Source organism: Rosa chinensis, chromosome 1 (assembly GCF_002994745.2).
Source record: "Rosa chinensis cultivar Old Blush chromosome 1, RchiOBHm-V2, whole genome shotgun sequence".
NCBI classification, from domain to species: Eukaryota; Viridiplantae; Streptophyta; class Magnoliopsida; order Rosales; family Rosaceae; genus Rosa; species Rosa chinensis.
In genome coordinates this window covers 38,111,797-38,126,370 of record NC_037088.1, presented here as the reverse complement: position 1 = coordinate 38,126,370, position 14,574 = coordinate 38,111,797, and the positions used below count along the sequence as shown (strand labels likewise).

The 14,574-nt window shown below is 37.4% G+C and overlaps 1 protein-coding gene and 1 pseudogene across 1 annotated transcript; both read right to left on the bottom strand.

Moving 5' to 3' along the window:
- Nucleotides 1-5,180: 5,180 nt before the first annotated feature.
- On the bottom strand, nt 5,181-6,394 carry LOC112166336 (DNA-directed RNA polymerases II and IV subunit 5A). Its single transcript, XM_024303161.1, has 4 exons — nt 6,248-6,394; nt 6,073-6,171; nt 5,483-5,568; nt 5,181-5,334 (listed from the first exon to the last, which is right to left on the bottom strand). The coding sequence occupies exons 1-4, from the start codon at nt 6,392-6,394 to the stop codon at nt 5,181-5,183; spliced, it is 486 nt and encodes a 161-aa protein (XP_024158929.1).
- A 982-nt stretch (nt 6,395-7,376) lies between these two features.
- On the bottom strand, nt 7,377-8,850 carry LOC112197482 (annotated as a pseudogene).
- Nucleotides 8,851-14,574: the final 5,724 nt, after the last annotated feature.

Here is a 14,574-nt window from a genome sequence, read left to right as displayed (position 1 = left end):
AAGCACTCTTTTGTGCATCTGCCATCCCCGATCAATAAAATGGGCAGTAACCACCATGTAGTTTATATTCTGACAAGAAGTCCAAGTGTCTGTTGTCAAACAAACACAATGAGACTTCAATTCCCTCCTCAACTCCTCCTTCTTAGCATCATACATGCCTAGAAAGGTTTTGACTATGACTTTCCTACATGAGACTTTAAACAATGGTACAGCAACACTGCAAAAATAATTAAACCCCGGTTTTTCAACGAAACTAAATGGTAGCTCATCGACAACTATCATATGAGTTGCAGCTTCCACAAAATTGTCTTGTGACCAATTGACACTAACCAAACTACTCTGACCTCTTCTTCCATCACCAATCAAAACCTGTTGGCCGGACTCTACATTAACTCTACCAGGGTATTTCTTACATACTATCTCAATGTGTTTCCTAAGAGATGATGTACCATTTTCATATGAATTGCATGCTAAATGAGTCGTACAATACTTACATTGAGCTCTCTTAGTATGGCCAACCACTTTCTCTACTCCATCAACAGTCTCAATTAAAAGATGATCCTCCTTCGTGAAGTGATCCCATACATTAGACGTCTGCTTGCCTTTCTTCTTCTCTCCTCTTTTTCTCTTGGCAGCAGAGCTCCGAGCCATAGAAGCTTTCCTTGGTTGACTCAATTTTGGAACAATGTTGTTGGCTGCTTGTTGAGATGTTTCAGGGTTGCTGCTTGCAACCACAATTTCATTGCAAGCGGATGGTTCAGAATTGGAAGCAGTAGGGTCATAGGAGCTAGCAGATGCTTCTGACATGGTAGTAGATCTCCAAGGCAATAAGCAAGAAGCAATCTGTAAGAAAAATCCAAACAGTTCTCTTATAGACAAAACTGGGAACAACAGTCATCTTCTTAAAATCATATTAAACCATCTTTACTTAGTTTTCTGTTATAGACAAAACTGACTCAACCTAAACAGTAAACATCAAACTTGACCTGAATGCTAATTGAAAAAATTCAGTTCGCATATTATAGCCTGCCTTAACAGAATTCCAATGAAGTGTTAAAAATGAAGCTATAATTTGTCAATTTTGCGTATTACCTAAATCTTTCTTTGCTTGTTCAGTTTTTCCCTGCTCCTGCAACCTTATGTATCGCTCATGAGCCTTTTGTTTTTCAATCTCCTCCCTGCAAACAGATAGACATGAAGCTGACAAAATACCCTTGAATCACTCAAATATTTGGTACAAAAGACAACACCAATTTGATAATATTGGTCATAAGCCTTGGAGCATCTTACGGAAGTATCTGTGATAGATTCCTAGTGAATTCCATCACTATTTCTCAGCTAGAATAACAGCAAAAGAAGTAAAATCATATTAGACAACACTTGTGGTTCAACAGCACTACGACAATTAATTATTCAAAAGAACCTATTTTATGCAATATAATGAATACATTTGTTATTCCCACCATTATTACTGGATGAAACCCAGATTCTGTGGCAATTAAGGTATTTGACTTTGATAACCTCTACCAAAGGGAGCCTCCTACTGGACGAATAGAAACCAAATTAATGAAGGCTTCTACAAGAAAACTATCCCTTGATCTGCAAGTCATGATCATCCCGCAACTGTCAAGTATAGGTGAGAATGTGCGATTGGTACTTCAGCTCAGATCTGTGAGAGATTCAACAACCCACAAATCACAAAAATGAGGATAACAATAACTGTATCCATTTTCCTAACTGTGCCCACTCAACTAGTTAAAACTCGGCATCAGCAGTAAGAGTTTAATACTAGTATAAGCAATGCAAATATGCAATCAACAAAATCAACCACCACAGTGGTTCAAACCACATTCAGTTATAATCATCACAATTCCAAGAACATATATTTATATAAACCAGAGACCCAATTGGCACATAACAAGAACTAAACACAAATTAAAGTAGCAGAATTAACTCTAGGGCATCAAATCTCAAATTTCACTAGGGATTCGATAAACCCACTTTAAGGACCACAACTTTCAAGGGACTCTGGAGCTTACCAATTTCACTCAAAGTGCTCACGGGCATCACAGGCTATGGACTATGGAGCTTAACAATTTCACTCGAAATCACAGGCTATGGTCGCTGGACTGCACTCACTGCAAGACTGGGTTCAAACGAAAAGGAAAAACTGAAAAAGTGGTCAGATTTCACGGGAAATTGCAGAGCGATGAGACTATAGTGAGAAACATGAAAGGATTGAAAGCTTACATTGAGCCATGGCCCAAATCAAAGACGGATCATCAACCAAATCCCAAACGGGGCTGCATCAACCAAATCGCAGATGGCCAACACAAATCGAAGACGCGATGTTTCTGGGTTCGTCTAGCTCGTCTGGATTTTGATCATAGGATTGCTGAATTAAGGCTGAGAGAGTGAGAGAGTGAAAGAGTCAGAGTCGTCTCTGAATCTGATCTAGGATGGAGACTGATAGAGTGAGAGACTGAGAGTTTGAGGGAAGAGATAATTTTTAGGGTTTTGATCGAATGGATAGGAGATTATGATATAAGATGGAAGGTTCTAATCGCATTTGGAAGACCTGATCACATGAGAAAGGGTCTATTTTACAGAAATAAGCTCGGCATTATTATCCAATTATACACTGACATATGTATTTCGGTTCCAAAGAGGTTTTAAAACCAAGCACCGGAACTAAACCGAATAGACAACCCCAGGAACCGAACCAAGAAAAATGCGAACAAAAATGTCGTAGAACCGAACAGAGACTTTCGGTGAGGTTCCTCCAGTTTTACGATTCCAAATCCTAGCCCTAACTCCAACTATAAGAGCCAAAAGGTCATATTCCTCGTTGGAACCGGCCGGCCTCCAGCCCATGCTTTTATACTGTTTTAACAATTCATCTTAATATGTTACTGAAAATTATTAGCTAGGGGTCTAGTGTGTGATTCTTTATTTTAAAGTACGTTTCATAACATTTGACCATTTGTCTTATACTTTTTAATCTCTTCTTTTTTTTGTTTTTTCCTTTTTTTATCAATGAATACTTTTTAATCTGTTCATTGAAAAAAAAATTTCAATCTCTCATTGTTTTTTTTTTTTTTTTTTCAAATTTTTTTTACAATATATTAACATATGACGTAATTGTATGCATCAATCTTAGATTTTTTTTTTTGTAATAAACATCATCATAGAGATTTTTCATTAATAAAATATCATGTCAGAATAGTTATTACATATCCTTCCGCTGTCATCTATAGACAGACAAGAAATTGTGATACAATCACGGTGGTACATAGGATAGGGCTATTCATTAAACATGTCTTGCTTACTTATTTAAAGCAAGCCTATTCAACTATGAACCAATGTTTTAAAAGGCGCACCTCAAGGCGTGAAAAGCCCAAGCTCATGTTGTACTGCGTCAGTTTTAATGGCTAGGCGGCAAGGCTGGAAAAGCACAGATACAAGGCTCTGAAAGTGCAAAAAACTTGAAGAAGGCGTACTCGCACGATTTTTTTTTTTTTCCTCAGAAGTTCATCAATTTTATCTCTACTTCAAAATCTGTTTCAGAGGGGATTTGTATTATTCATAAGGCCCCTGCTCTTGTTTCTTCAACTCTTCTTGATGACATTGTAGGAGTTTCTTGGCCTAGAAGATGTGTCAATTAGTTTGGCTCATATCCTTAATTAGTTTCTTTGTGTTTTATGGCATTTGCCTCCATTGTAGCAAAAGAATATGTTTCTCAACTCCTCTCTTGAAATTGAATTGATGTTCTGTACTAGCTCTTGTTTCAATTGAAGTGTATCTGAGATTTTGAATTTTGAATGGATGTTATGTTCCAATCAAAGTATATCAGACATATTTTTTCATGTTTTTGCTGATAATCTAATAGAGTTTGATTTGATATCTCTGAGGAAGGCCCAAATCAAGTGAAGTTCAACTTTTGCAAGCTCAACTTGATAGCTGACTCCACTCAAGAACTTGTTATGAAGGTCATAACAAGCTATTCTTGTTGGAATAAAAGTACAATCCTAACTGGCCTTTGAGCCTGGAAAAGAAATTTCTCCGGTGTCCTCTCGAATATTTGCATAGTTGGCCTCATTGGTACATACCCTCCGCCTCCATTCGATGCCGGTGACGTGCCCTGAAACCTACCGGAACCTAGCCATGCATTGCCATCACCAACACGCACCATATCACTGCGCGCGTCCATTTGCCTTTAATTTCATTTCACTGGGCATTCTAGGTTGTGGGCTTGGAGCACAAAGGCCTGGTTTGTCATGAGAATGGGCTGGTGTATTTAATCTCAAATTCTAATTGGACCGCACTTTTCTTTTTCAGTCACCTGAGAATAAGCCCCTGATAACATTCCCTTTAGAAAAGCCATGTTTACCTTTAGGCCTCGTTTGGTTCGCGGAAAGTAAGCATCAGGAAAGGAAAGTTGTTCCTTTCCTGTGTTTGGGATGCAAAAGGAGAGGAAATACTTTCCTGAAGCAAAGGAAAATAGGGGGGAAAATGGTTCCTTCCATACTCCAAAGGAATCACTTTCTCTCATTCTTTCCTTGCATTTATTACTTACAACATATTATTTTATTCCATTAATTACATACTTTTTAACAACTTTCCTGATAACTTTCCTTACATTACCAAACATCGGAATGGAAAGTTCTTCGGAAAGTTCATTTCCCTTCTCATGGGAAAGACAAAGGAACTACTTTCCTTTCCGCGAACCAAACGAGACCTTATTGTAAGCTGCTGCCATGACATATGTAATGGAGATTTAATATCGTTGAGGATGAAAAAGAAAAAAAAAACTAAAAGAGATTCTTTACAGTGAACTGTTAAAATATAATTCTTTCATGAAAGTTGAATCACAAAATCTTATGACAATATGCCAAATGATTAGTCAAATGTATTATTTATCACGTAAAATGCATCAATATAAGAAATAAATACACTCAAATCAAAAATATATAAGCATCCGATAAAATCTTGGGATTCCATTTGTACATTAAAGAATGAGTATAACTTGTATGATATGGCACAAATACTGCGACTTCTTCCAAGATCCCATTTGATTACCCTCCATTTGACTTCAAATGTAAGGGCTGCACTCAATTTCATTAGCAGCCAGAGCTTTTATATTGGATCAGAAAATGCCATCAAGATATCAAGATAACAAATTAAACATTACTCATTTCTGTTGGAGTTTTAGGTAAAATGGCAGTTATGACATGTGTTGTACTAATCTTAGTAAGCCTCAAACTTCGTGACATTTTGAGCATTTCAGTCAAGCTTGTTGAAACTTTTCTAGCAAAGACAGTCTTATGCTCACCCCTAAAACAATTAGATAAATGAAGTAAATAGACAAGTATGACATTGCTAGTGTATGCATACATCTAATTTGAGACCATGGCATGTGTTGGGAAGTATTCAAGTATTTTAGCATTGTTCAGGACTGACCTGTGTTTCTTCCACGGTTTACCTCTCCAGCATAGTCTTCTTTACCTCATTTTTAACCTCCCGATACTCTGCAACCCGAGCATGCTTTTGAACCAACAATTCTGCCTCCTGAACCAATACAGTTAAGAACACTTTTCAGAATAACTAATGTTTCAATTAGTGTTGATGCATACTAAATAGAGGTCATATACAAACAAACATGATGTTTTGGCACCAGCACAAGTTCGAATACAATCATTGTTGGTTGGGCAACTCTATATAGAATCTATACATCCAATTTGTAACTCTTAATACAGGGTGAGTCCTTTTCATCAGAACAACAATACTATTAAGCAATTGATCGCCATTGTCAACCTCAAGAGGCGTTGGAATACAAATAAACTACGCAAGCCATTTACCATAGACTACGTCCAGTCCGCATGTTTCTGGTATTTTATGTGCCCGTACGTAGAGTTAACAGAGTATAATCACTATAATGACATTCACGGGATATCAAGAACAGTCGATTCAAACAATAATTTATGCAATTTTAAACTTCATCTGGAAAACCTTCAACTAGCACTTTGATCTCATGACGAGTTTTGCAAAAGGAGTAAGATTTTGTTGAATAACCACGATGCCTTTGTCCGTATCCTCCTGAACCAACCGTTTGATGTAATTCTTGATTGTCTTGACCCCAACTTTTGGTTCGTCAGGGAAAAACACATACATCTGGTACACAAGTACAAACAACAGTTAGAAGCTGAACAATACTACTTCTACCACATTAAATAGCATCAGCAAATACCTGATCAGAATCGTGACCTCGCTTCTTTCTATTCATAGTAAGGTCTTCCCTTTTCATTTTCTCTCCATATTTGTTCTTAAACTGTGGCAATGTAATGTTGATATCCCAATCTGAAATTATGTAGTCCCGATCTTTCAACATTTGCATCACTGTTTTTCGAGCTCTATAAAGCCTCATAATTCTTCTTCAGTTCAATCCATCATTTAGCTGAAAGGTTATAAAACCTATCTTTTTGTTAGTGAGGTTCTTTGGAATTACAAGAACAAAAATTGTCACAAATTAAACATGACTGCGAAAAATTCATATTTACACATGTGGGTACCTAAAGTTGCTTCTCCATATCATTAGAGATCTACATGATCAACAACAATATGTATAGAAAAGTTATCATATACTTGGTCCTCTGTACTGTATTCTTCTTGTCAACAGTTAAAAGGACAACAAACAACCCTACAACTTTTGTGAGATGAGGATGATGGATAAATAAAAGTTATCATAGTTCTATTATCAATACAAAATTTTAGTATATATGAAGAGTCAAGCTAACCAGAAATTACAATGTAAGCATAACTAATCGTAAAACAAAACCTGAAGTACTAATTAATACCAAAAAAATCAAAGTCAGAGGTAAAATAAGACGCACAGTTGATTAGTCAATTTGTCACATACTGTCCACAGTCGATTCGTGATAAGTCACCAGCTGGAACCGCAACTACTTGAGACGCACCTGGAAAAAGTTCTGGCTCAATCGTCTAATCGATATTTGTGATTACAAGAGAAGGCACATGTTTGATTTTGTAGAAATCCTCTCCTCCTTCCCCAACCCTACTGCAGAATCTACTGGGCATCAAGTTGATTGTTAATTCCTCGAGGGTAGTAATCTCCTGAATCCCACCTGGAACTGCCCGCAATTGTTCGCACCATTCAATGCGCAATCCCTGAAGACTACACATGGCTTCTTTCTCCACCCTCCGCTCCTTCAAATCTCCAAGTGGTATTTTGAACCCATTTCAGTAATGGAGGTCTTCGCAAAATCCCAAGTGCAATGTTCACTTCTGAGCCAACCTTCCATTACGACAATTATAAATAAGATAAATGCAATCCAGGTTTCAGCTTACAATAAAAGTACTTAGATAACGTAACAGTAGGTGACATATCGTCCTGCAATCTAACTCGGCCTGATTATCTTAACAACTTATCCACTCTTAGGTCTGTAATATCTTGCAATTGGATCAATCAGCTGAATAGGAAGCTGAACACCATGAAAATGAATTAGGTATCCATATCAGTTTGATAACCACGGAAAAGAAAACAAATATGCGTCTTAAATATTCCAATCTAGAAAAAGATCAACAGTTTGTTAAAATTATTTGGAGGGTGCAAAGATAGATTAAGCACCACTACCAACAAAATATGCCACCCCAAAACAATAAAAAGAATTTACTACTGTGTAATTCATCTAACTTCAGGCATTTGTTATTATTCAAATATAGCATTGTTCAGGACTGACCTTTGTTTCTTTCACAATGTACCTCTCCAGCAAAGTCTTCTTTTCCTCATTTGTAAGAACCCGATGCTCAGGAACTAGAACATGCTCTTTAATATTCACCAACTATTCTGCCTCCTGAACAAAATAGACTTGGCTCAGAAAACATGTTTTGTGCAAAATCTTCTAATTTGGTGAACAGCACACAGAAAAGCCAATACCTATTAAGGTAAAATTAATATATAACAAAAATAATGTGATTGCGCCAGCATTAGTAGAAGATGTTCTGCCAACAAAATAAAAAACCACACAGTGCTTTTGTTAGTTGGGCATCTCTATCAACTAGTGTTATCAAATAACCCTATGCATCCAAATTGTCATGTAAGTGTCAGAATGACAAACTATTAAGCGCATTCGATCACATTACTTGTGAATCAAAAACTGCATTAGAATAGAGATAAACTAAGCTTTCCACACATAAATGGTTGGGAATTAACACTAATTATTCAGCATAGACCTATCTATAGGTTTTCATATTTCTGATACTAAGTTTCTGGTACCTTAAGTTTCCAATATGTAAGTGAATAGACTATCATGACAATCACAATATTTCAAGAACAAAACTTCATTCTAACAAAAAATTTAAACAATTAAACTTCACCTGGAAATCTCGAAGTGGTACTTTGAACCCATCTCACTAATGGAGGTCTTTGCAAAAGGAGTCAGATTTTGTTGAGCAACTAAGATTGCTCTAATCACATTCTCCTGATTCATGCATGTGATATGTAACTCTTCATTGTCTTGACCCCAACCTTTGGTTCGTCAGGGAAAAACACATAAATCTGGTACACAACAACCATCGGTTAGAACCCCAAACAATACTACTTCAAGAACACTAAATACCATAAAATACCTGATCAGACTCGTCACCTCCCTTCCTTCTATTGATAGTAAGGTCCTCCCTTTTCATGTTCTCTCCATGTTTGTTTTTAAACTGCGACATTGTCATGTTGAGATCGTGATCCACAATTAGATAGTCCCGATCTATCAGCATTTGCATCACTGTCTTTTGAACTCTATAGAGCCTCGTAATTTCTTCTTCCGTCAAAACCATCTTTGTTGATAATTTACAAACCGCACCTTAGTGAGATTTCTTCGGAATTACAAAGGAACAAAAATTGTCGCAAGCATGTTGACACTAAAAGTTGCTTCTCCATAACAATGAAAACCATTTTACATGATCAACGACAATATGCATGTTTTCCTTCTTTTCTAGAGTGAGAAAAAGTCCGAAAACTTTCAATTCCAGTATGAAAAGTCAACTAACCACAAATTACAATGTAAACATAACACCCTCTAAACCAAAACGTAAAAGAGAAGAACCTGGCTGAGCGGGAAGAGGTGAGGGAAGTCGGACAGGAGAAGAGAGCTCTTCTCTCAAGTAGTCAAGTCACAGCAGCTGCCGCGGAAGAAATTTGTCCGTGCGGATGAAGAATTTAAAGGGGGTGTGAGATGGGCTGGCTACAAAAGCCCAAAGAATGTAACTGGGATACTAGGTGAAAATCCAAGAGACTCTTTCCATGAGCCCAAATTTGATGAGAGCAAATGTAAAACTGTTTACGCTTTAATGAATTTGAAGGTGTTATGGATAATTTATATAATAAAAATAAATTAGAAAATGCAAAAATGTGTGTTGATAACAATTTGGGGTTTGTTAATACCTGTGGAAGGAAGAGTGTTCAGCGCTTAGGCTATTTGTTATGGATGTTCGGAGAATTGGGGTGGTAGAAACGAAATTTTTAGCATGGAACACACCAACAATTTTTAGCATTGCTGATGCTGCTAGGGTAGATCGATCATTGTTGGGCGGAGGAGAGAATGGTGGTTGAAGATATAAAGAAATTATTGCAATTACAGGCTTTGTCGACACCGACCTCATTAGTTCGGTTTGAACTCGGTCCAGTTTGTAATAGTTGGCAGGATTGACAGACCCTAGTTGCCCTAAGTTGGTGCAGGTTAACCACAGCAAAGGATGAAATTAGTAATATTATTCGCAAACATATTGAACAATATAACTGAGAGGTAAAGATTTCAAATATCAGTATTTGTACTTCAAGTGAGAGATGGCATTGCTCATATTTATGGTCTTAATGTAATAATAGCAGGTAAATTAGTGGAATTTGAAGAAGGGACGACAAGCATTGTTCTGAATTTAGATAAAATAATATTGGTGTTGTATTAATGTGTGCCGGTTTATGATATAATAGGGGGAGTTCTGTTAAAAGTAATGGGAACAATTGCTAGTAAGTGAGCCTTTATACATTAGTATATATAGAAATCAACACACTTGAATCCAAAATATAAGTGCAATAATTCTTGCATGTATAATGTTATTAGTCCAACTTGTATAAACTCTTAGTTCATTTCATCATTAGAGTCACTCGCTTGAGTTTGATAAGAAGTAATAGGCCTCCTCATAGTGGTTGAATAGTCGTGACATTTTGAGTGCTCTAATCAAGCTTGTTGAAACTTTTTTAGCAGAGATTGTCTGTTCACCCCTGAAACAATTTGATAAATGAAGTAAATAGGCGAGTAGGACATTGTTATAGGGCGCATATATACATCTAACTTGAGGCCAACATGGGTAGTATTTAAATATCTTAGCATTGTTCAGGACTAACAGTGTTTCTTCCACAGTTTACCTCTCCAACAATGTCTTCTTTTTTCTCATTTTTAAGATTCTTATGCTCTTGAACCAACAATTCTGCCTCCTGAACCAATATAGTTAACTAAGAACAGATTCAGAATAACTACTGTTTCATAAAATGTCAATGCATACTAAAGAGAAGTCATATATAAACAAATGTTATGTTTCCATACCAACAAAACTTCGTGTACAACTATTGTTGGTTCAGAGTCTTCATTCTCACACGATTTTCAATGTGTGAAAGCGTTTACTAATGAGGCTTTGATACACACGGATTGCTTTTCCGTGCTCTCCCGAATGGGGGCTAATGCTCATCTCACATGATTTTCAGAAGTTAGTGTGAATCTTTGTCATGGACCACACTGTTTATCCGTAATTAATTTTAGTTCAATCCGTGTGAGTAGAAAATTATAACTCAGACTGATTTCTGTGCGGAAGCCCTAAATCCGAACTCACATTCATTTCTATGTGGAACATAACTCACAATGATTTCTATGTGAAAGAGTGATAGCATTTAATTTTTTTTGTTTTTTCCAACATTTCAACGAGATAGTGTCAATCTATTCAACAAAAGATTTGCTCTGAAGTTGCAAGATGAACCTACTAAAGATCTTGACAATCTAAACAAATAATTTTGAACATAAATAATATCTTGTGCGTAAGAATCAATGTAGCAAATTGAAAACGCAGCTCTAAACGCCATCACTTGCATCCCCTTGACATGATTGCAGCCGTAAGAGAGACACCACAGCAAATCAACCAAACAAAGTAGCTTGGAAAACGATGACAATGTTTCAAACAAAGACACAAAACCTCCTTCCAGATTTATAACACGAGTGTCCAAATTGCGGATCACAACTATATTAGAGAACCACCATAGGAAACATGAAGTAATGAAGAAAAAGACAATTGAGCATATCCATAAAAGAATCAAAGAGACAAAAACCAAATGGTTAGAAGTTCTTTATTACATTATTGGGTAGAATCTCGTGTGTCCTAGCAGGTAACAGCTAAACACAACACCTAAAGGCCTGTTCTAGAAATTTGAGGATCTTTAATTACTATTATGAGTAAGCAATATGATTATGAAGATTGAACTCGAAAGAGCCAAGGTGTTCAATATCAAGAACACATAACTGCGTCTTGTAAGATGTGTAAATTGCTTTTCCTGCAATGTGATCGTTGTCATTGTCTTGCCAAACGCCACCCCTCAGGCCACGGCCTGGCGGAATGTCACCAAATACTTGCTTCACCGGTCATTTTCTTTTTTATTCTTTTATGGGAAGATCACTTCACCAATCATCCCTTGATTCTATCCGTGTAGGCTCTACTGAACCAGTCAACCAGTTTTGTAAGATTCTGATGAAGCAACAAGGGGAGAGGAAAGGAAAGGAAGTGGCAACAAAAGAAAATAGAAAAGAAGAAGATGGTCAAATTGTGTCTGACCCAAATTAACTCTAGGTTACTTGACCTAGTGGTTATAGAGTTATTAACTAGAGATAATCTTGGAGAATCTTAGAGATATCCATTCAATGTATGATTATCTTTCCTTATACGATTCAGATTCTATGCATTGTAATCCTCTATATAAAGAGGCCCCTATTATCAATGAGAATACACAACAATTTTCTCTCAATTCCCGTTTCTCTAAAACATGTTATCAGCATGAAGCCCTAACCCTGAAACCCTATATTCGTTGCCTTCAAACCCTAGCCACCACCGCCACATATATTGAAGCCCTCACTCCTAGGATTCCAAAACCGGCAACAGAGCCACCAGAACCGGATGGAAAACCATCGAACCGGCCACCGGAAGTATCGAACCAACCCTCCAAGAAGAAAAAAGGGATCCCTACACCGGTTCACCACCTTCCAGACCTCCGATTGCTATCAAATTTTGCCACTAGCAACGTCTCGATTCCAGGATCCAGGAACCGGAAACATAACTCTAAAAACCGGTCTAAAAGTTGCTGAACCGACCTGCAAAAAAACCGGCAGAAGAAAGAAGAAAAAAAATAATAATAAGGCAGCCCAAGCCCAGAGGCCCATAGGCCCACTGACATGGCCCAATGCCATGTCAGCACAGGGACCCACTGCCACGTCAGCATCCAGGACCCATTGCCACGTCATCATCCGGACCTACTGGCTGTAATAATATTTTTACAGAGTTGCTCACTTAAAGAAATGAGTGTAAGAGTGTATCTGACGGCCGAAGATAAATGCACAGTTTTAAGTAGGGGTGGGCCTTCGGACCCGAAAGACCGAGGACCCGACCCGAACCGAGGAAAAAAAACCGAATCGGTTCAGTTTTAGAATAGAAATTTTAGGTTCGGTCTAAAGCCCGACCCGAATTCATGTAATCGGTTTGGTCTCGGGTTTCATTTTTTCAGGGCCCGAAAGCCCGAACCGACCCGAATACTGTAGCACATGCCACATGTCAGTCCATGATTGGGTGTTATAATAATAAGTTAAATATTAAAAAAAAAAAAATACACAGCGCTTAAGGCCTCGGTGTCCTCCAATCCACTAACTCAACCTCAGCCTCCCTCTCTTTGCGACTTTGCTTGTATCGACCTCAGCCCCAAATTTCAGATCTGATGAAATCTCCCTCTCGCTCTCTCAGTCCCTCCCTCACCAGAAATCTGAGTTGTCTATCTCTCTCTCCTTCCATTACCAGCTCCTGCTCCGGTCTCGATCTCCGAATATCGAAATCCTCCTCCTCTCTCTCCGTCACGGAATCAAAACTGAAGGTCAAGGCTTGACCGTTACTTTTTCTCAACGTCTCTCTCTCTCTCTCTCTGTGATCAAAGCCTCTTCTTCTCTGCAATACCCAAGTATGTTTCTTCTATGTTATCCATTTTACTGATTCATTTGGAGTGTTTTGTTTCTGTGTTCTGCAGTTCATTTGGTAGAATAGTCTTACCAAAGTTGGGATCTTTTTCTTTTTTTAATATGAGTTTCTTGAATATGGAAGCTCTTTCTTTCTACTCACCCCTGTTTTAGTTCAGTAGTTTCAGATATAGATACTGTTTTTTACATGTGAAATGGGTTTTTTGTTTTGAGATATTCTGTGTTCATATTCACTACAAGCTGAAAAAAAAGAGTGATTGGCTTCTCATGTTTCTGTTAGTATCAATTTTAAAGCTTTATCCATGGTTGGTAAAGTAACGTGCTTTAAATTTGTGAATACTTAGCTTACTGAAGCAGCAACATCCAATTAGATCATAAAGTTATAACCTTTTTGATGGAATCAGATTCCATTTCTTGAACTGCACATTGGTTTTATTAGTCACTAACAATTGTGTGACTTTGTTGTCTGAAAGATATAGTTTTTCTTTTCTTTTTCGAGAGAGAGATAAAGAAGGGGTTGATTTTGGGGAGATGATCGAGCTACAGTGGAAGTGTTTTGGGGCATTTGGAAATGATGAACAAAAGAGAATGTGAGTGGGGATGAGGTTGATATCTTGTGGGGAAGAGTCTGCTTCAATTACTTCGGTTTTGAGAAATAGCTTTTTTTTTTTTCGCTATTCAGTTAGACTGGAATGTTGCAGTTTATTGTTGTTGTTGTTGTTGTTATGCTTGGTGTTTCTTTCCTCTTTGTTTGCTGTGTTGTCTCATGTATCTAGGAGTTCTTATCAGTGAATGTCTATTTCGCTTGTGTTTTTCTTTGTTTGTATTCATATTCACTAATATTCTGTGTTCATATTCACTAATATTCTGTGTTCATATTCACTGTTTTTGCTAGTTACTCACTTAAGTGGCTTCATCTTTTAGATACTTATGGAGCTGGTAGCAGTCTCTACCCTCATGAATATTATGGTCCTGAACTCTTGAAGTAAGTAGTTAATGCCTATGTGTTGCTGATTTTCATCGTATGTTATCATGATGATGATTTATTATTTAATCTCATTTTGCAGTCTCATTATGGTCCACATTCATCTTATTATGGGCGCCATCAATCATATGGTGGGGGTCGCTACTATTAGACCCTAGAACTATTCGGTAATACAAATGGTTTGCAAGGCAGCAGGCCGAGCAACTATAGCCTAAAGGCCTAGAGCAGTGCAGCTTCAGTTATTTCTTAGTTGGACAGTTTGACCATTTGTGCAAAACTGCAAATTGTGTTTATGTTTCT